The sequence below is a fragment of the Salvelinus namaycush genome, chromosome 8 (genome assembly GCF_016432855.1).
Source record: "Salvelinus namaycush isolate Seneca chromosome 8, SaNama_1.0, whole genome shotgun sequence".
Classification (NCBI taxonomy): domain Eukaryota; kingdom Metazoa; phylum Chordata; class Actinopteri; order Salmoniformes; family Salmonidae; genus Salvelinus; species Salvelinus namaycush.
In genome coordinates this window covers 58,646,074-58,667,111 of record NC_052314.1, presented here as the reverse complement: position 1 = coordinate 58,667,111, position 21,038 = coordinate 58,646,074, and the positions used below count along the sequence as shown (strand labels likewise).

The following is a 21,038-nucleotide window of genomic DNA, read 5'->3' as shown; positions in this document are numbered from 1 at the left end:
TAGTCTTGCCTACATCTAGCTGATCTAAAGTCTAATCATTAGTCCAAATTTAAATAAGTTTATTGGACAAAATTCAGGTAGGTCCATCCCCGTTTCGTTCCGTTTGCTTACGTTTATAAAAAAAAATGTTTTGCAAAGGAATTGGCGGAATGAATACGCTCCTGATCCCCCGCACACACAGTTCACTTTCTTAGCAGCCATACAAACTGCATCATCACATTTACGTGCTCTCCTCCTCTCACATTTTCCCTTCGATTGTGGACTTCAATGCGCAACAAAACAGCTGTCTGTGACCTCACCAAGCCAAACCTTAATACCATAACCACTACACACAGCCTACATCGTTGTCCCCATATTAGCTAATGTCAGTCAACATAGCTACTACAACTAACACATTATTAAACCAACAAACCAATCCATGTGTACAAATACGCAGTACAGTGTACCGCAAGCAGTTTAGCAGTTACACTGGCGGGCCCCGGTGACAAATTAATACAACTGAAAGCTTTAGCCAGCTAGCTAACATAAATATCATTCCTCTCTGAGTCAGGTTGTTGAGTATGCTAAATTAGCTGCATTAGGTATCGTAAGTGAAACTGAAAATGTATCTTTGCTGCTTCTCAATGTTTGAAGAAATTAACCTTTGTCTTTCTCCCTCTTTTGATTCAACTACTCACATTTTATGCACTGCAGTGCAGCCTCGGACCTCCACATCCGGCTTCTTCACCTGTGGAATAGTCTGAGACCAGCCACTTGCACAGCTGATGAAACCTTTGAGTATTTCTGTCTGTAATAAAACCCTTTAGTGGGGAAAAACTTATTCGGATTGACTGGGCCTGGCTCCCCTGTGGTTGGACTGGCTACCAAGTAGGCTGCCCTAGGCCCTGCCCAGTCATGTGAAATCCATAGATTAGGGCCAAATGAATTTATTTCAATTGACTGATTTCCTTATTTGAACTGGATGTTGCGTTTATATTTTTGTTCCGTATATATATCTCTATGTTCCTAGCCCATGACTCCTCCGACCTGTGAATGGCAGCAAGCAATACGCAACATAGCGTCAAGTCTGCCGGAAACTCACACTAAGAAAAAGACGTAAACGGAAGTGAACTGTGACCACATTAGCGTTTATGTTATTTAAACATTTATTAACAACCTGAAACTCAAAATATGAGTCTTTAACTGCACAGCATCACGTACTTACCCAACATAGTGTTTAATTCGCGTTGCAGACAGGACTTAGTTGATAGATGTTATCTCTTTAACGCCAGCTTGCTAAAAATATATAACTGTATGGTTTATCACGCTCAAATAGCCTCCATCATGGAGGTTCTAGCGAATGCAGCCGTGGCAGAAATATGTAAAGTCGTAGACGACGATTATGCAGTGTTTCGTTTGCAAATAACTCAAAGTCAGAAAGAAAACAGAGGATTGCGGAGGAAACTACTGGAAATGAAGGTGGCACGGGAGCGCGTCCCTGTCAGTCGTCCCAATAGTTTCAAGATCTTCGACCGATACAGAGGAATGGCAAGAGGTACATTTTGCTGAGGTTGCGCGGCCTGTCGCCCCGTTCCTCTCTACATGTGATGTGTTACCAAGAATTAGGTCTTGCTCAGTTTTTGGATTGTATGCAATAATTACCCTGATTTATTTAGCTATCTTGCGCAAATACACTATCATATTCTAACCAGATTTTAGATTTTCTGCATTTCCTATTATTTTGTCAATAAAAACAATGTGATTCATGGAACATAATACATTGATCAATAAATAGTATATCAATAAGTTATGAGAAGTGTTACCTTACATCCTTGCCAATTGTGGACAGTGACAATAGTGTGCAATATACCTTTGAGCATTGGCAGTACCTAACCTAACCACCACTTTTCCCCCAATCACTCTCAGGTGAAGGACGTCTCACTGGAGGCCACAGGACCTTTGTGAAGCCGGCGGGACACAATACATGGAGAGATGGTCAACAGATCACTGTTGATGAGGGGAATCGAACCCCAACCCAGCACATTATCATGGTAGAGGTTAGTGTAATAGTGCTGCGTAAAAAAAATTAAGTTACTTTGTAAATCGATGTGGCCTGGTTATCTCAGAAAGGCGGCTCCCCTCATCTATTCACTTGCTTAAATGTACATCCTCATTTATCAGCCATAGGGGAGCTAGTGAGACTTCCCTACAACATTGTTATCTTCTTGTGTCAGTCTGCAGATGCAGAGGCTGCAGGTCCTGGGGTCAAGCAGGAGAGGTCTGAAGGAGAGGAGGACCTACGGCACAGTGGAGACGTCCAGACTGAAGAGTCTGGAGCGCCCCCTGTAGCCACGGAGGACCCCACCACCACCCCAGCGCAGCTAAGGGACCGACGCAGCATCACAGAGGTCAGTCGCCAATACTCCAGCCGCCAAGCCATAGACTGTTCTCTCTGCTTCAGCATGGCAAGCGGTACCGGTGCATCAAGTCTGACACCAATAGGCTCCTGAACAGCTTCATTCCCCAAGGCATAAGTCTGCTAAATAGCTAACAAAATGGCTACATGGACTGAGTTCACCCTTGTATTTTATTTTTCCCCTGTCTCTATGCACACTCACAGGGCCTTACACACTCACGCACACTCCAACACACACAAACACTCAGTTCATAATTTCCTCACACACACATAATATGCACATACCTTTATACTGACTCTACACATGCACACCCACTTACATACAATCATCATATATGCTGCTGCTACTCTGTTTATCATATATCCTGATTCCTTGTCACCTCACCCCTATACATGTCACTCCAGTATCACTGCAAATTGTAGTATGGTACTGGAACTGACTATGTATATAATATGCTTATTTACTTTTTCCTTGTGTTATTTTTAGTATTACATTGTTATTGATTGCATTGCTGGGTTTGCTGACTGCATTGCTGGGTTTAGAGCCAGCAAGAAAGGCATTTCACTGTACTTGTGCAGTTGACATTAAAACTTGAAACAAGAAGACAAGAAGTGGGTCCACACAGGAGAGAGGCCGTTCACTTGTACACACTGCAGGAAGAGGTTCTCAGAGAGGAGCTACCTCAGGATACACCATCAGAAAAAACATTCCACTCTATAAAATATAAAGTTACCATTCCACACGAATAGCTTCTGACGTTTAGATCAAGCATGACAAAGATTCATTTTCATTGTTGACAGCAGAGAAGATCCCACAGATGGTGTGATATATGAGCCTAAAAAGTCTGTTTTATATTGTTTGTGCTGTGTAGGCTATATAATGTTCACACATTTTCCCAAAACACTTTTAATGAGGAAATGAATGCTGATTTATACATATGGTGCATTTAACACTTGTTTGTGTTTAATAAACACAAAATAGGACTTTTCATTCTAAGAATTTATTTGACTCTAGACCCACACACTAACAAACACCTACTGTACACGTCAAAATAGTTTGTCTTTTGATGACTTTTGTCTTATCATAGTTGACTCATATTTACCCACATCATATTTATGTCCACCATGATGGGTTAACAACAGTGAAATCATTCTGTAACTACAGTATAGGACTCAAACATAGTGGGGATGGGTAAACACTCCATGTTGAAAGTGTGTTTTATCTGTGTGTACGTATCTGAGGGAGTGTATGTCTGTGTAATCTGTATCACCTGTCTTTTCCAGGAGGAGCAGGGTTCAGATGTGCTGCTGATGTGTGAGAAGGGTCTGGGGAACTCTAAGGAGACCATGGTCATGGAGGAAAACCAGACTACACCACCACCACCACCACCTGAACCCACAGAGGAACCAGCTGAGCAGCACAGGACCAAACATAGTCACACTGAGGTGAGCCCTCTGTAAACTACTGTCTGAATGGTATTAGGTCAGGTCCCGTATCCACAAAGCTTCTCAGAGTAGGAGTGCTGATCTAGAATCAGTTTTGCCTTTTAGATCAAAATGAATAAGACTATTAGACAGGTGGAGACCTGGTCCTCGATCAGCACTTCTACTCTGAGACTCTTTGTGGATACGGGACCAGGTCTTGATTAAGTATGGGGACCATGCCTTTCAATTATCAAACCATTAAAGATTGTCAAGTAATCAAATCAACTAACATGTTTGCATAATACTCATAGCAGTCCCTCATTGCCCAATCAGAAGATGCTCCATAGCAGGGTGCTCATATCAGATTTCTTGATCCAACATCCTCTCACTCTGTATCTCTTACAGTCAGTAGACATGGAGGATGGGAAGCCTGATCTGCTGCTGGTCAAAGAGGAGACTATAGAAGACGGTCCAGAGAGCATTGACCTGCTGAGTGGACTAAAGATGGGGGAGCAAGGTAAGGAAGAAATACATATAGCCTACATACAGTAATATATCTTCAATGGGAATAGTGATGCACCTGGCTATTATTTTCTCTTAATTCATAAAAATTAAATCAATATGTATGTTCACATACTAAAACACACATTAGAATGTATGAACTTGACCAGGTAACTTAACTCATGCCATGTTTGTAAAGTCTATTTTGTAACCTCTTCCTGCAGGTGGTTGGCTGGAGGCTAACAAATACTGGGTGGCTGTCTTGGATTCTCTGACCCTGACTGGTGCAGCTAAGGGCTCGCAGGACGATATCACTGAGCAGGCCAGGACCAGAGGCGACATATTGGAGGTCAGTGGATGGAACAGCGTCCTCAACTCTGGGCTGGGGAACAACACTGTTAACCAGAAACAAACAGTCGAACACAAAACAACCAAACTTAGTCTTCATTACAACAGACTGACTGAGACAAGGATGAAGCGTAGATTTAGTCTGTGGGGACTGGGAGGTGTCGGTTTGCGGCAGGAGAGAACAGACACAGACTCTGCTAGCGATGCTCTGTCCTGCTCCTATAGTTGTGATTCAGAGAGACTGATGGTGCCTCAGGTTAACCTCCTAACAGATACTGCCTTCAGCCTGCCTTCTATAGGATCTATCAACTGGAACATGGACCCTGCGACAACACAGACACTGGCCATGTCCGAATACTCATAATAGCATCCGACATACTGTACTTAAACTGCGTAGTATGTACTCATTTTCATACTATTTATGATGTAATGTCTTTTAAAATGTATGCAGTATTCCATGGCTGTTGTGCACTACTTTGCTACGGCTTCGCAAATATAACTGGCTAGCTAGGTTAAATATGACATTTTTATTTGTATTTATTAGGGATCCCCATTGGCAGCAGCTACCCTTCCTGGGGTCCAAACACACCAAAGCACCCACATTACTTCTAAAACAACAGATAAAACAGTGAACTATGTTTGTACTGAATGAGCTAAAGATAAACAGTACATCATGTAACATCCCTACACCACCACATATCCACAACACAAAATGTTCAATAACACCATACAACAATATCACAATGTGTGCGTATGCATGTGTCTGTACCTTTTGTGTGTGTCTCTTCACAGTCCCTGTTGTTCCATGAGGTGTATTTCTACCTGCTTTTTACATCTGATTTTTCTACTTGCATCAGTTACCTGATGTGGAATAGAGTTCCATGTAGTCATGGCTCTATTTAGTACTGTGCGTCTCCCATAGTCTGTTTTGGACTTTGGAACTGTGAAGAGACCTCTGGTGGCATGTCTTGTGGGGTATGCATGGGTGTCCGGAGCTGTGTGCTAGTAGTTTAAACAGACAGCTCCGGACATTCAGCTTGTCAACACCTCTTACAAAAACAAGTAATAAGGAAGTCAATCTCTCTTCCACTTTGAGCCATGAGAGATTAACATGCATGTCATTGTTAGCTCTGTGTACTTTTAAGGGCCAGCCGTGCTGCCCTGTTCTGAGCCACCTACAATTTTCCCAAGTCCCTCCACACTACTGAACAGGTGCGACAAAACTAGGGCCTGTAGGACCTGCCTTGTTGATAGTGTTGTTAAGAAGGTAGAGCAGCGCTTTATTATGGAGAGACCTCTCCCCATCTTATCTACTGTTGCATCAATATGTTTAGACCATGACAGTTTACAATCCAGGGTTACTCCAAGCAGTTTAGTCACCTCAATGTTCAATTGACACATTATTCATTACGAGGCGTAGTTGCGGTTTAGGGTTTAGTGAGGGATTTTTCCCAGATGCAATGTTTTTAGTTTTGGAAATATTTAGGACTGACTTATTCCTTTCTACCCATTCCGAAACTAACTGCAGCTCTTTGTTAAGTATTTCAATCGCTAAAGTTGTCACTCAACAACCACAAGCTTATTGGGTCTCCAGCTAACTTCAAGTCCTACGAGCAGAACATAATTGTCGCAGAAAAATGTCTTAAATAATACATATCGAACTGTAAGCAAAGAAACGTGATTCAAACATGTAAAAATACATTTGAATGCATCAAATTGTCCACCAGCAATAGTAACTTTTCATGGTCAAGTTTTCTCTCTCAATTTCCCAATTACTCTCTCTAAAGTCTTGGCACCTTTTGGGTTTGGATTTCAGTCTAATGGGGCCGGGCTTAAAGGCGGGTGCATGGAGTGATGGACGAACTCAGAAATTCCTGCCCTGGGCCAGTCCAGTGTTGTGCTTGGCTATTACGCAGCCTGAAACCCATGTTGTGATTGCTTGAGCCTTCAGTTTGCATGCCTTCAAACGGAGGCACTGCAGCGCCGTCTGTTTAGCTAGCTTGCCAGCAAGCACCAAACGACTTGGAAACCCTGCTGCTTGATAACCAAATTACCTATTTGAATTTATTTCACAATTAAACTATATCTTGAGTTGAGTGGAATCTACTCACTGAAGTTAGCTAGCTAATTGTTAACCTGCAACGTTAGTCTGTAAAACGAAAGCAGTCAGCTCTAGCAAAAAAACGAGACCCCTAATTTAAGGCAGTATCCAATATTTAGGGTACTAAGCCCAAGGACACACACGGCACATGGGGATTTTGAATTATATGAAGACACAAAGGGGACAATCTGTTACCTTCTACAGTTCATACAGTACATGACGAGTCCCAAATAACAGAATGTAGACTGACATGAATATGATAAACCAGCTATACTCAGGTTAACATGTCAGAATCAGCTTTATTCCCCAAATACTTTTGCATGTACAGGAACTTGACTCTGAAATGGTGCTGCCACAATAAACAAACAGACAAAATATATAGATGCAGAATTTCCACAAATCCACATACACTATGAACACCTTAAACAAACAACTTTAGACTAAACTATAAGCTACATGATAAATTATGCACGTAAGAGATGTGCAAAGAGCAATGTGCAGTTATTGGATAATGGTGCATAGTCTGTGGATGAGAGAATCATGGTGGACCAGATGGCCGGTTGGTGAGGGCCACGGCGCGGGGGAAGAAGCTGTTCAGGTGGTGGGGGGGGGGGGGGGGGGGGTTTGGTCGTGATTGACCTGAACCGCTTGGAAAAGAGGGTGGAAGGGGTCGGCAATGATCTTTTCTGCATGCTTCCTTGCCCTGGAGTCATGTGAGACCTCAATGGAGGGCAGGTGGCAGCCAATAACCCTCTCAGCAAACCGGCCAATCGTTGCAGTGGTTGAGGATGGAGGATGGACTCGATGATGGTCGTTTAGAACTGAATCAGTACACACAGCATTCAAAGGACTGAAGAAAAAATTATGCCATGCATTCACCAAACATTGCACTTAGAAACAGATTTGATATATAGTAATTGTCTGATTGGGAACTATCATTTTCTATCAATTACAGAATCTTGAATGATTTCAATTTGGCATTGAATGACATGACCTCTGTCCCAATTAATCTCTGCTCAACTCCTCACCTCTACTCGCATCCTTCTCAAACCCCATTGGAGCAGGTCTGAGGCGAGGAACCTTGGGTCATCTCCTCCAATGGGGTTTTAGGAGGAGCAAAGGTCTGTCCTTGCATCCATAGCTCTGTCTGAATGAGTGGTTACATTTCTCCAGCCCCATCCCTCTTTTTTCCACAGAAACAGGGGTGAGGAGTATGCTTTGTTATTGTTTCAACTGCTGATTGTCGCTTTAAGAAACACATAAATTAGCATACATGACTGTTTGGAGTGCAGTGCCATACCTTTTAACTCCCAGGTGCAGCAGAGCTGACACACTAAAGATGAAGTTGTCTTGACCACACCCTGGCTGTTCTCTAGTCAGCGGTAGCACTGGAACGAGTCCCAGGCACTGTTTGTGGCCACGTCATCTCCCTCTGAAGATCTCCAGGTTCTTACCGTGGGGCAGCAGCATCATCTTGAGAGGGCAGAACGATACAGGAGATGGAATTAGATTTAGTATAGAGTGGAAGTCCCAATTTACAATCCTTGTACAATCCATTAGACATTGGAAAAAAGGTAAACTCCGACCTGTCTCCTGAGTAGAAGCCTGACTCCACCTGGTTAAACGTGTGTTGAGAACTGGTTTTTGCCTGCCATATGAGTTCTGTTATACTCACAGACATCATTCAAACAGTTTTAGAAACTTCAGAGTGTTTTCTATCCAATACTAATATTAATATGCATATATTAGCAACTGTGACTGAGGAGCAGGCAGTTTACTCTGGGCACCTTTTCATCCAAGCTACTCAATACTGCCCCTGCAGCCATAAGAAGCTAAACCACAGAGTTAAACCACATATGGAACAATGAGACAGATGTTTCACCAGATGTATAAATCTGAAGCGTCCGGTTGGTATTTCTACTCACCACCAAATATGGTGCTGAGAGGAAGCGCAGTGGCCGGCAGTGGGAGAAGATAAAGCAAGATGGATTTGGGCGTCATTCTGCAAATTTTCTCATCAATAAAACATTTGATCTCAATACAGTTTCTGTTCCCAAAATTACAATATGTTACGAACAGAGTGTACTAAGTTTTGTAGACTTTATCCTCTGCCAAAGTTTTTAAAAATGGTGGTATTTAGGAGTGCAAGTGTAACAGTTTAACTTTAGTCCGTCCCCTCGCAAACCAGGGACCCTCTGCACACATCAACAACAGTCACCCACGAAGCATCGTTACCCATCGCTCCACAAAAGCCGCGGCCCTTGCAGAGCAAGGGGAACCACTACTTCAAGGTCTCAAAGCGAGTGACGTCACCGTTTGAAAGGCTATTAGCGCACACCACCGCTAACTAGCTAGCCATTTCACATCCGTTACACAAGGTCGAGTTGAGTTATTGCACACGTGTACTTCAGAGTAGACGATCCCTAACGGATGTTTGTGAATACATGCTAGAAGTGCCAATAGGATCTCGCAAGCTCATGCTTGGCTCTGCCCACCTCCTTGCTTATTCTACCCACTATGATTACTTTTCTCCCATTGGAAATGGCAGGCTGTGGTCCATCTTGGGTTAGTTATAACAATCTTTGGTTAAATGTTAGCTAGTTAGCGAACGTTAGCTAGCTAGCATTCTAGCTAGTTGACATTTAACCTAGCTTGCCTAACCAATAGCCTGCTTTCATAACAGAAGACCAAAAAACGATCTACAATTTTAATATTAGTTGATTAGGTCGCTAGTTGGTTGGTTAGTTTCTCTACTTAAAAACGATAGAACTTACCACCATTGTTCACCTTTCGGGCCGAACTCAGTTGAGTGAAGGCATGATCGGCTGAGAGTCAGCTTCGGGTGTCGTCAACTGGACCAACACCATGTCGACTTTGATGATGTCGCAAGGGTTTGTGTTACGGCGATAAGAGCTCGGGCTGATCAAGGCAAATTCATGGCAGATGGAAACATTTTATACTTTAGATTTATATTGTGGCGGGGAAAGGGGTGTTTATGTCAACCCTGCGGTCAAGCTGCTGCTGGACATGTCCCTTTAGGTTGATGCTGATGTTTTATAGTGAAATAATGATAGTGCCTTAATTCATGTTTACTTGACCTGAAGTAGTGAAGCTGTGTGTAATGTTATATTGAATACTTTTCCAAAGTATTCTAAAATTCATTTTATCAAAGTGAGGGTACCAGATTTACAGAAAAGTGTTACCATAGTGAAAGTTGTTCCTGTCGCGTATCGTTTCGTACAGTAAATGTGAGTGTAATGCCATTTTGTTTAAATTAAATACTAAATTGACTCTGTGCTGACTAACTATTGTTAGGTACTTGAATCAGTGTTAGAGATGGGCTTGACTGTGGTTAACATTTTAGAGTTTCTTATATAAACCTTTATGCTTTTCTGTACAATCTTTGTTTGCAGTCTGCAGTCCATGAAGACCTGCTGATATCCGGTGTTACTGGCGGGAGAGACTGGACCTCTGAAGCGGCTGGTCACAAACCTTGGCCCCGGATCAGGACCATGGATCAGGAGCCGTCACTCTTCCTTCCCCAGTCAGAACCTGGACCGAACCACGGGGGACAGAGACTCCACCACCACCACACAGAACACAACCAGTGGACAGGTGGACTGAACAACCTCAGTCCTGGTGGTCATCAGAGAGACGGAGGCTCCAGTCAGGGATCCAGTCTGCAGCCCAGACCCTTCTCTTCACAGTCTCAGTGCAGGGATGGAGCAGGGCCTGGGGCTGATAGAGACAGACCCTCCTGTTCCTATAATACAAACACCACAGTATCCATGATGAACAGAGCAGGTCACCCTGGGCTTCAGCCTTCACAGAGAGTGGTGGGAGACGCCCCTGGTGGTAGTCTATCAGCAGGTCTGTCTTCTCCTTCAGGGTCTTGTCTAATGCCTGGTGACTGGGTTCTTAGAAAGCCTGGACCTGGGTCTAGCCTTCCTCAGTTACCTCATGGTTACCTCATGAATACAGACAGGGTCAGGATGGGCATTCACCTAGCCTATAACACAACACACAATCCCAACAACACCCAAACAATGGCTAGAGGTCAAGGAGGGAGCTCAAAGACTAATCAACTGAGGGTGGGTCCTGCTTCTACCTCCTCTGGTGTCATTGGGTCACAACACGGGAGGCCGAGCGCTAGGACGGACACAGACATGCCGTACGCCTGCCCCACGTGTGGGAAGCGCTTTGCTGAGGCAAATTATGTGAAGACGCACCAGACCGTTCACACCCTTCAAGTGCAAACTAAACTACAAGAGCTTATCAGACATAGGAGTGTCCACAACGAGGAGAAATCGTAGCAGTGCGTTGTCAGATGTACGCAGGGGATGTCAGGGAATCATTCTTTACCTGGCATATTGTTGTTATCGTGTGAAGTGTCTTGGGGTAAGAGGGTAATTAACCATATACCCCTCATTAACCCTCTGTTTAACTTGTTTTTAAGAGACAGTAAACCTGGGCTAGAACAAGGACAGTTTAATATTTACCTTACTGAGGTGATGTAGATGGAATAAAGTTGTTCTATTCTGTTCTTTCTAAACCAGTCTGCTCTCAGCTTGAAAGACACTGATCATATGAGATCTGATGTGTAATGTAATAACCAGTAGCGTATTTCAAAGAACAGTGCACATACTCTTTTCATTTAACCACACCCTTTGAACTATTACGCCAACCAATAAGATCCTTCCTCTTCAGTGTAGACGGGTGTCTTGATTTGTCTAGATCTCTCTGAGTGGGAAGAAAGGCGCAAGGCTCAAACGTCTAATGAATATATACCTAGTAATGGTGTTAAAGAATACAGATCAACTACTGAATGTGAGATCCTGTCTCCTGTTACAAGTGACATGGTGTTTGGAAGTGAGCCTGACCAGGATGAAGTACCTGCGGCGACCGGTGGGGTAGAGACTTACAACGTTTTCTCTGAAAATCCTGGGGACTTTTACATCAAACTGGCGACTGTTACATCAAAATTTCTAAGAGGACTGCTTTCGGGTGCTTCTCTGGTGCGCTGGTTTGTTTGTGTGTTTGCTTCGCGTTTATTTAAATGTTTGTTTTTTAATCCAATCACTACTAGTAAAAGGCACCTAGTAGTTTACAGTGGCAAGAAAAAGTGTGTGAACCCTTTGGAATTACCAGGATTTCTGCATAAATTAGTCATTAAATTTGATCTGATCTTCATCTAAGTCACAACAATATACAAACATAGTGTGCTTAGACTAATAACACACAAATTATTGTATTTTTCTTGTCTATATTGAATACATAATTTAAACATTCACAGTGTAGATTGGAAAAAGTATGTGAGCCCATAGGCTAATGACTTCTCCAAAAGCTAATTGGAGTCCAATCAATGAGATGTCTAATGAAATGAGATTGGAGATGTTCGTTAGAGCTGCCTTGCCCTATACAAAAAACACTCACAAAATGTGAGTTTGCAATACACAAGAATCATTGCCTGATGTGAACCAAGTCTCGAACAAAAGAGATCTCAGAAGACCTAAGATAAAGAATTGTTGACTTGCATAAAGCTGGAAAGGGTTACAAAAGTATCTCTAAAAGCCTTGATGTTCATCAGTCAACAGTAAGACAAAATGACTATAAATGGAGAAAGTTCAGCACTGTTGCTACTCTCCCTAGGAGTGGCTGTCATGCAAAGGTGACTGCAAGAGCACATCGCAGAATGCTCAATGGGGTTAAGAAGAATCCTAGAGTGTCAGCTAAAGACGTACAGAAATCTCTGGAACTTGCTAACGTCTCTTGACGAGTCTATGATACGATAAACACTAAACAAGAATGGTGTTTATGGGAGGACACCACAGAAGAATCCACTGCTGTCCAAAAAAAACATTGCTGCACGTCTGAAGTTTGCAAAAGTGCACCTGGATGTTCCACAGCGCTACTGGCAAAATATTCTGTGGACAGATGAAACTACAGTTGAGTTGTTTGGAAGGAACACACAACACTGTGTAGAGGAAAAAAAAGGCACAGTACACCAACATCAAAATCTCATCCCAACTGTAAAGTATGGTGGAGGGAGCATCATGTTTTGGGCTGCTTTGCTGCCTCAGGGCCTGGACAGCTTTCTATCATCGACGGAAAAATGAATTAAAGTTTATCATGACATTTTGTAGGAGAATGTAAGGCTCTGTCCGCCAATTGAAGCGCAACAGAAGTTGGGTGTGGCAACAGGACAACGACCCAAAACACAGAAGTAAATCAACAGAATGGCTTCAACAGAAGAAAATATGCCTTCTAGAGTGGCCCAGTCAGTCCTGATCTCAACCCGATTGAGATGCTGTGGCATGACCTTGAGCAGTTCACACCAGACATCCCAAGAATATTGCTGAACTGAAACCGTTTTGTAAAGAGGAATGGTCCAAAATTCCTCCTGACTGTTGTGCAGGTCTGATCCGCAACTACAGAAAACATTTGGTTGAGGTTCAACCAGTTACTAAATGCAAGGGTTCACATACTTTTTCCACCCTGCACTGTGAATGTTTACACGGTGTGTTCAATAAAAACATGAAAACGTATAATTGTTTGTGTTATTAGTTTAAGCAGGCTGTGTTTGTCTATTGTTGTGACCTAGATGAAGTTCAGATCAAATTGTATGACCAATTTATGCAGAAATCCAGGTATTTCCAAAGGGTTCACATACCTTTTCTTGCCACTAACTCACGTGTTGTTTTTACAACCCTCCTCCTGCCTTGCTAAGAGGAATCTGAAAGTTTCTCATACCAACTGCTGCTGCTGTTTCTCCTGTCGGTGGGCACCGACGCTGTGTTTTCCTTGAAGTTCGATACACCGCGTAATCCCATGGGTGTCTTCTCCCCACTGTCAATGGAGTTACTACTGCATCTACGCACTGCCACGGGCCCCGTTAATCCATCATGGAATATACCAGTGGAGCTGTTGCACCCCAATGATTTCCCATGAAGGATCTACTCCCAGGAGGAAACAGAGACAACAAAGGGGGAAACGAGGAGGACTGAGATGTAAATTGAGACTTACCAAAACGTACTGTCCACTGCCCGCTACAAATCCTTGGAAATGTTTGCTTAGTCCGTCACAAGCTGGGAGGAGTTGCAAGCAAATGTGAGCTACCTGCATGAATATACAGTTGAAGTCGGAAGTTTACATACGCTTTTTACATACGCTTAGGTTGGAGTCATTAAAACTTGTTTTTCAACCACTCCACAAATGTATTGTTAACAAACTATAGTTTTGGCAAGTCGGTTAGGACATCTACTTTGTGCATGACACAAGTCATTTTCCCCAAAATTGTTTACAGACAGATTATTTCACTGTATCACAATTCCAGTGGGTCAGAAGTTCACATACACTAAGTTGACTGTGCCTTTAAACAGCTTGGAAATGGCTTTAGAAGCTTCTGATAGGCTAATTGACATAATTTGAGTCAATTGGAGGTGTATTTCAAGGCCTACCTTCAAGCTGGGTGGGGCGGCAGGGTAGCCTAGTGGTTAGAGCGTTGGACTAGTAACCGAAAGGTTGCAAGATCGAATCCCTGAGCTGACAAGGTAAAAATGTGTCGTTCTGCACAAGGCAGTTAACCCACTGTTCCTAGGCCGTCATTGAAAATAAGAATCTGTTCTTAACTGACTTGCCTAGTTAAATAAAGGTTCAATAATAAATAACTCAGTGCCTCTGCTTGACATCATGGGGAAATCTGCCAAGAAAAATAATTGTAGACCACAAGTCTGGTTCATCCTTGGGAGCAATTTCCAAAAGCCTGAAGGTACCACGTTCATCTGTACAAACGACAGTACGTAAGTATAAACACCATGGGACCACGCAGCTCAGGAAGGAGATGCGTTCTGTCTCCTAGAGATGAACGTACTTTGGTACGAAAAGTGCAAATCAATCCCAGAACAACAGCAACGGATCTTGTGAAGATGCTGGAGAAAACAGGTACAAAAGTATCTATATCCACAGTAAAACGAGTCCTATATCAACATAACCTGAAAGGCCGCCATAAAAAAGCCAGACTACGGTTTGCAACTGTACATGGGGACAAACATCGTACTTTTTGTAGAAATGTCCTCTGGTCTGATGAAACAAAAATAGAACTGTTTGGTCATAATGACCATCGTTATGTTTGGAGGAAAAAGGGGGATGCTTGCAAGCCGAAGAACACCATCCCAACCGTGAAGTACGGGGGTGGCAGCATCATGGTGTGGGGGTGCTTTGCTGCAGGAGGGACTGGTGCACTTCACAAAATAGATGGCATCACGAGGTAGGAAAATTATGTGGATATATTGAAGCAACATCTCAAGACATCAGTCAGGAAGTTGGTCACAAATGGGTCTTCCAAATGGACAATGACCCCAAGCATACTTCCAAAGTTGTGGCAAAATGGCTTAAGGACAACAAAGTCAATGTATTGGAGTGGCCATCACAAAGTCCTGACCTCAATCCCATAGAAAATTTGTGGGCAGGACTGAAAAAGCGTGTGCGAGCAAGGAGGCTACAAACCTGACTCAGTTACACCAGCTCTGTCAGGAGGAATGGGCCAAAATTCACCCAACTTATTGTGGGAAGCTTGTGGAAGGCTACCTGAAACGTTTGACCCAAGTTAAACCATTTAAAGGCAATGCTACCAAATACGAATTGAGTGTATGTAAACTTCTGACCCACAGGGAATGTGATGAAAGAAATAAAAGCTGAAATAAATCAATCTCTCTACTATTATTCTGACATTTAACATTCTTAAAATAAAGTGGTGATCCTAACTGACCTAAGACGGGGCATTTTTACTAGGATTAAATGTCAGGAATTGTGAAAAACTTAGTTTAAAGGTGTATGTAACCTTCCGACTTCAACTGTAGGAATGCGCTTGTTCTTGCTTTCACAGAGACTTGGTTGGATAGTGGAGTGAGTGACAACGGTCTTTCCATTGATGGATTTGGCGCACCAGTCCATTTGGATAGAGACAAGCTGAGACAGTAAAAGAACGGTGCGGTGGGGTTTGCATTTATATAAATAAGAACTGATGCAAAACAGTATTAGGGCCGAGACCATCTCTCTTTGCCCCTTTTATCTGCCACGTGAATTCCCCCAACGATTCTATATTATTTATATCCACCCACGCGCTAATGTTGATAAATCCACAGAGCAAACACCCTGCATAAACTTGGATACCATGTCACCAGATTCTCACCATTTTGTCCTTGGGGACTTTTAACCATTGCACCATGGATAAGGCACAACAAGTAGACCATCAAAATGTTAAAGAAAGGTTCAATTTAAAAAATATAAAAAATGTGACCTGTGCTTCTCACCACAACATGATTCTGGACTTATGCTATGGCCCATTTTCAGGAGCCTATAGGTCACTCCCCCTGCCCCCCCTCAGCTCAGCAGATCACAGTATCATTCTACTCGCCCACCTACACTCCAGTGGTGAAGAGAGTAGAGAGGGAGGTGAGAACAGTTCAAACATGGACTGCCCCAAGTATTGATGCACTGCGAGGCTGTTTTGACTGCACAAATTGGGAACTGTTCTTTGAGTCATTTATCTATCTTAAATAAGCAAGTACTAACAGTGTCAAAATACATTACTTTTGTATACAAAAGCTCCTACTCCAGCTTTTGTGTTGACTCAACAATCCCAACGAAACAGATTCACATTTTTCACCTTGGGTGACCATGAGCTCAAGGGCATTCTTAATGAGGGGAAAAAAGGTATTTTTCACAGGTGCAGTGGAGCAGAGAAACGGGTTAATAAGGAAGTCAAGCAAGCCATCACACAAGCAGACGTTTGAGCAGGGGAATTACATGGCAGCCTGGCAGGTTATTCAAAACATGGCTGCTGTAAACAGACCGTCAGAAAGGAGGCATGTGAGTGTGGCGGGGGTAAGTGACTTTTCTCTGCCCAACGAGCTGAACAAACTCTGCTTGAGCTCCACCTCAACCCAGCATGTTATCATGGTAGAGGTTCGTGTAATAGTGTTACATAAAAACATAGTTACTTTGCAACTCAAATGTGGCCATTCCTTTCAGAAAGGCTCCCCTCAGCTATTCACTTGCTTACATGTACATATTCATTTATCTGCCATAGGGGAGCTTGTGAGACTTCCTTACGACATTGTTATCCAATACAATTTATGTACCGGTAATAATCTGTGGGGTTGTTACGGTGACCAAATTACCATCACACCGGCAGTCATGACCGTAGTCAAATTCCACAGGACCGTTTAGTCACGGTAACTAGGCTTCTTCCAGCTCTGATGCTGCTGATGGTCATTAGTAGCACAACAAACTTGCTAACTGTCTGGTACTAAGCACTATATTGTCCCTCTAACATCAATGCAAATGTAATCAAAAATCAAATCAAACTTCATGAGCGCTCATGTTGCACATATTTCTATAGGCTATATAATTGCGTGAGATATGAGTGATGGGAACCTCTTCTTTTTAAGAGGCCATCATATTTGTATAGGCTAGGCCTACTATATTTGTTTCTGACCTTTCCTAATATTAAGCACATTGCTTATATTTACAACCGGAGTATAGCCTACCTGGCTGATGAAAATGATGAAACCACAGGAAAAGCTTAATTCAATTGATTGGACATGATTTGTTAAGGCACTTGCCTGTCTATATAAGGTCCCACAGTTGACAGTGCATGTCAGAGCAAAAACCAAGCCATGAGGTCGAAGGAATTGTACTTAGAGCTCCGAGACAGGATTGTGTCAAAACACAGATCTAGGGAAGGGTACCAAAAAGTTCTGCACTATTGAAGGTCCCCAAGAACACAGTGGCCTCCATCATTCTTAAATGGAATAAGTTTGGAACCACCAAGACTCATCCTAGAGCTGGCCGCCTGGCCAAACTGAGCAATCGGGGGAGAAGGGCCTTCGTCAAGGAGGTGACCAAGAACCCGATGGTCACTCTGACAGAGTGGGAGAACCTTCCAGATGGGAGATGGGAGAACCTTCCAGAAAGACAACCATCTCTGCAGTGCTCCACCAATCAGGCCTTTATGGTAGAGTCGCCAGACAGAAGCCACTCCTCAGTAAAAGGCACATGACAGACCGCTTGGAGTTTGCCACAAGGCACCTAAAGGACTCTCAGACCATGAGAAACAAGATTCTCTGTTCTGATGAAACCAAGACTGAACTCTTTGGCCTGAATTCCAAGCATCACGTCTGGAGGAAACCAGGCACTGCTCATCCCCTGGCCAATACCATCTCTACGGTGAAGCATGGTGGTAGCAGCATCATGGTGTGGGAATGTTTTTCAGCGGCAGGGACTGGGAGACTAGTCAGGATCGAGGGAAAGATGAACGGAGCAAAGTGCAGAAAGATCCTTGACGAAAACCTGCTCCAGAGCGCTCAGAACCTCAGACTAGGGCGAAGGTTCACCTTTCAACTCGACAATAACCCTAAGCAACAACCAAGTTAACGTAGGAGTGGCTTCTCACCAAGTTTTTGAATGTCTTTAAGTGGCCCAGCCAGAGCCCGGACTTGAACCCGATCGAACATCTCTGGAGAGACCTGAAAATAATGAAGAAAACGTGAAGGGGTCTGAATACTTTCCGAATGCACTGTATATTATTTAGTATATGAAAGAGAAGATTAAATAAAACAATTGTTTGATGGGTGACAATATATTAGCCTTTCACTTGTAATATTATGTATTATCACTAGTGAATGTGGCCAGCGTGTGCAATAAAAGCAAGAAAGTGTATGCCTTTTTCCCCCAATTTTTCAAATTAGTCACACACCTCATGTAGCCTAGCCCATATATCTATATGTTGATACGGTTTGTATCACAACTAGTGGTTAAATACCTTCTTAATATTAAGCACAACTGGCATACATAGGTGGCGCGTGAGTTTCTAGTTTGGGGAAGATCATTTTCACCATAAAAAAAAATTCACCTTTTATAATAAAGCATTACATGCATAATTGCCGCCTGTGCGCACTCCCTCAAATAGTTGAGAAAATATCCTTTCCATTTTATTCAGCTTTGTTCAATTGTATTCTTCATACTGTAAATAATGCCACAGAATTCTAAGAAAATCTTGTCTGCTAAATGAACTAGTGTAGCCCACAGCCATATGGCATAGCCAGATCAGAACCTAACATAAGGACATGCTATTCTGTTCTTCTGAAATAGACTACACTTTCTTCATATGTTTCCTTAGACCTGTCTAAAATAAATTATGAATTTATTGTGGTGTAGGCTATATTAAATGGATCAGTGGAAGCCAGGAGATGCTTAATGTGTTTGTTGATTAACGGTCAATTACCGTGAGACTGGCAGTTACTTGCTTGAGAATCACCGGCTGACAAAATTTCATGACCGCCACAGCCCTAACCTCCTCTCTTGTTGTGTCAGGCTGGAGGTCCTAAGGTCAAGCACGAAAGGACTGAAGGAGAGGAGGACTCACAACACAGCAGAGACATCCAGACTGGAGTGCTTGAAGCACCCCCTGTATCCATGGAGGACCTTAGTGGCGGTGGTATATTCCACATGTAGAGTTCTCTGCCATGTTTGTGAAGTTTATTTTGTAACCTCTTCCTGCAGGTGGTTGGCTGGAGGCTAACAGAGGAGACTGGGTGGCCATCTTGGATTCCCAGACCCAAAGTGGTGCACCAAAGGGCCCAGGGGATATCATCCCTGAGCAGGCCAGGACCAGATGCGACATAGTGGAGGTCAGTGGATGGGACAGCGTTGTCAACTCTGGGCTGGGGAACAACACTGTTAACCACAACCAGAAACACAGTCGAACACAAAACACAAACTGATTTTAGTTGTCTCCATGACAACAGACTGGCTGAGACCAGAGCGAGGCATAGATTTGGTCTGCAGGGACAGGGAGGTGTCCGTATGCGGCGGGAGAGAACAGACACAGATTCAGCGCTTCCCGTGTTCGTTCTGTGTTAAAGTCTTCCGTTTCCCCAAACAGGTGGAGATCCACCAGAGGATACAGACAGGGGAGAAACGCTACAGCTGCCCCCAGTGTGAGAAGAGGTTCTCCCACCAGCACCAGCTGAAGAGGCACCACACGGAAGAAAGGCTGTTCGCCTGTACGCACTGCGGGAAAAGGTCCTCAAAAGAGGAGCTACCTCAGGATCCATCTGCAGAAATGCACACAGCCCATGTATAGAGATATTTAATGTAGTACTAGTTAGTTTGTAGTTAATTCTGTTGGTTTTGGATGCAGTAGGGAACTGGATGAGGTGAACAGAGGAAAGAATGAGTATGATGAGGCAGAGTAGATGATATGGTGATGGTTGGTGTGATGGTGTCTAAAAATGCTTCACTGATGAAGAGTGGCAACTTTGTCCATTTCGATACTGGTCGAGGGTAACAGATTTCTAGAAAATGTTAAGTGTTAACATAGTGAGAGGTTATTCTACTTGACACGTATCATTTTGTGCAATAAAAGTACTGTACTTCAAGTTGTCTTAGTGTATGAACATTTTGTTGAAATTAAATACAAAATTGACTCTGTGCTGACTGACTTGGATATTTTTGTATTGTCTCAGGGACTGAGTTTCCTTTAGCTCAGTCCAATCAAAACATTGTACTTAATATTTTTTCAATGTTTTGATTCAAGAATTAACTCAATGGCTCCATATTGTTAGGTACATGAATCAGTGTTAGAGATGGCTTAACTGTGGTTAACAGTTTATAATATCATGTCATGTTTCTGTGTGTACAGCAAATAGTTTCTTATATAAACCTTTATGCTTTTCTGTACAATCTTTGTTTGCAGTCTGCAGTCCATGAAGACCTGCTGACATCCGGTGTTACTGGTGGGAGAGAGTGGACCTCTGAGGTGGCTGGTCACAATCCCTGGACCCGGATAAAGATCCTGGATCAGGAGCCGTCACTCTTACTTCCCGAGTCAGGATCAGGACCCAACCACGAAGGACCGAGACTTCACCACAACACGACAGGTGGACTGAACAACCTCAGTCCTGGTGGTCATCAGAGAGACAGAGGCTCCAATCAGGTATCCATTCTGCAGCCCAGACCCTTCTCTTCACAGTCTCAGTGCAGGGATGAAGCAGGGCTTGGGGCTGATAGGAACAGGAGGGTCTATGATACAAACACCACAGTATCCATGATGAACAGAGCAGGTCACCCTTGGCTTCAGCCTTCACAGATAGTGGTGGGAGACCCATCTGTTGGTAGTCTAGCAGCAAGTCGGTCTTCTCCTTCGGCGTCACGTCTAATTCCTGGTGACTCGGTTCATAGAAGATCTGGGCCTGGATGTGGCCT

At 43.3% G+C, this 21,038-nt stretch overlaps 2 protein-coding genes across 3 annotated transcripts in view; both read left to right on the top strand.

Annotated features, from left to right (window-relative positions):
* The window catches only part of LOC120052940 (zinc finger protein-like), a 134,322-nt gene that overhangs the window by 40,118 nt on the left and 73,166 nt on the right, over positions 1 to 21,038 (top strand). Inside the window, exon 6 of one of the 2 annotated variants that reach the window (XR_005477420.1) lies at positions 19,335 to 19,392. The exons of the other annotated variant lie outside the window; for it this stretch is intronic. The gene's annotated coding sequence lies outside the window, so the exon portion shown is untranslated. Of the gene's footprint in view, positions 1 to 19,334; positions 19,393 to 21,038 lie in introns of those variants that run through there. 2 annotated transcript variants of the gene reach the window in all.
* On the top strand, positions 1,107 to 11,322 carry LOC120052923. The gene is made up of 7 exons (XM_039000158.1): positions 1,107 to 1,534; positions 1,906 to 2,036; positions 2,214 to 2,387; positions 3,680 to 3,841; positions 4,226 to 4,337; positions 4,546 to 4,670; positions 10,184 to 11,322. The coding sequence occupies exons 1-7, from the start codon at positions 1,294 to 1,296 to the stop codon at positions 11,081 to 11,083; spliced, it is 1,845 nt and encodes a 614-aa protein (XP_038856086.1). The 5' UTR covers positions 1,107 to 1,293; the 3' UTR covers positions 11,084 to 11,322.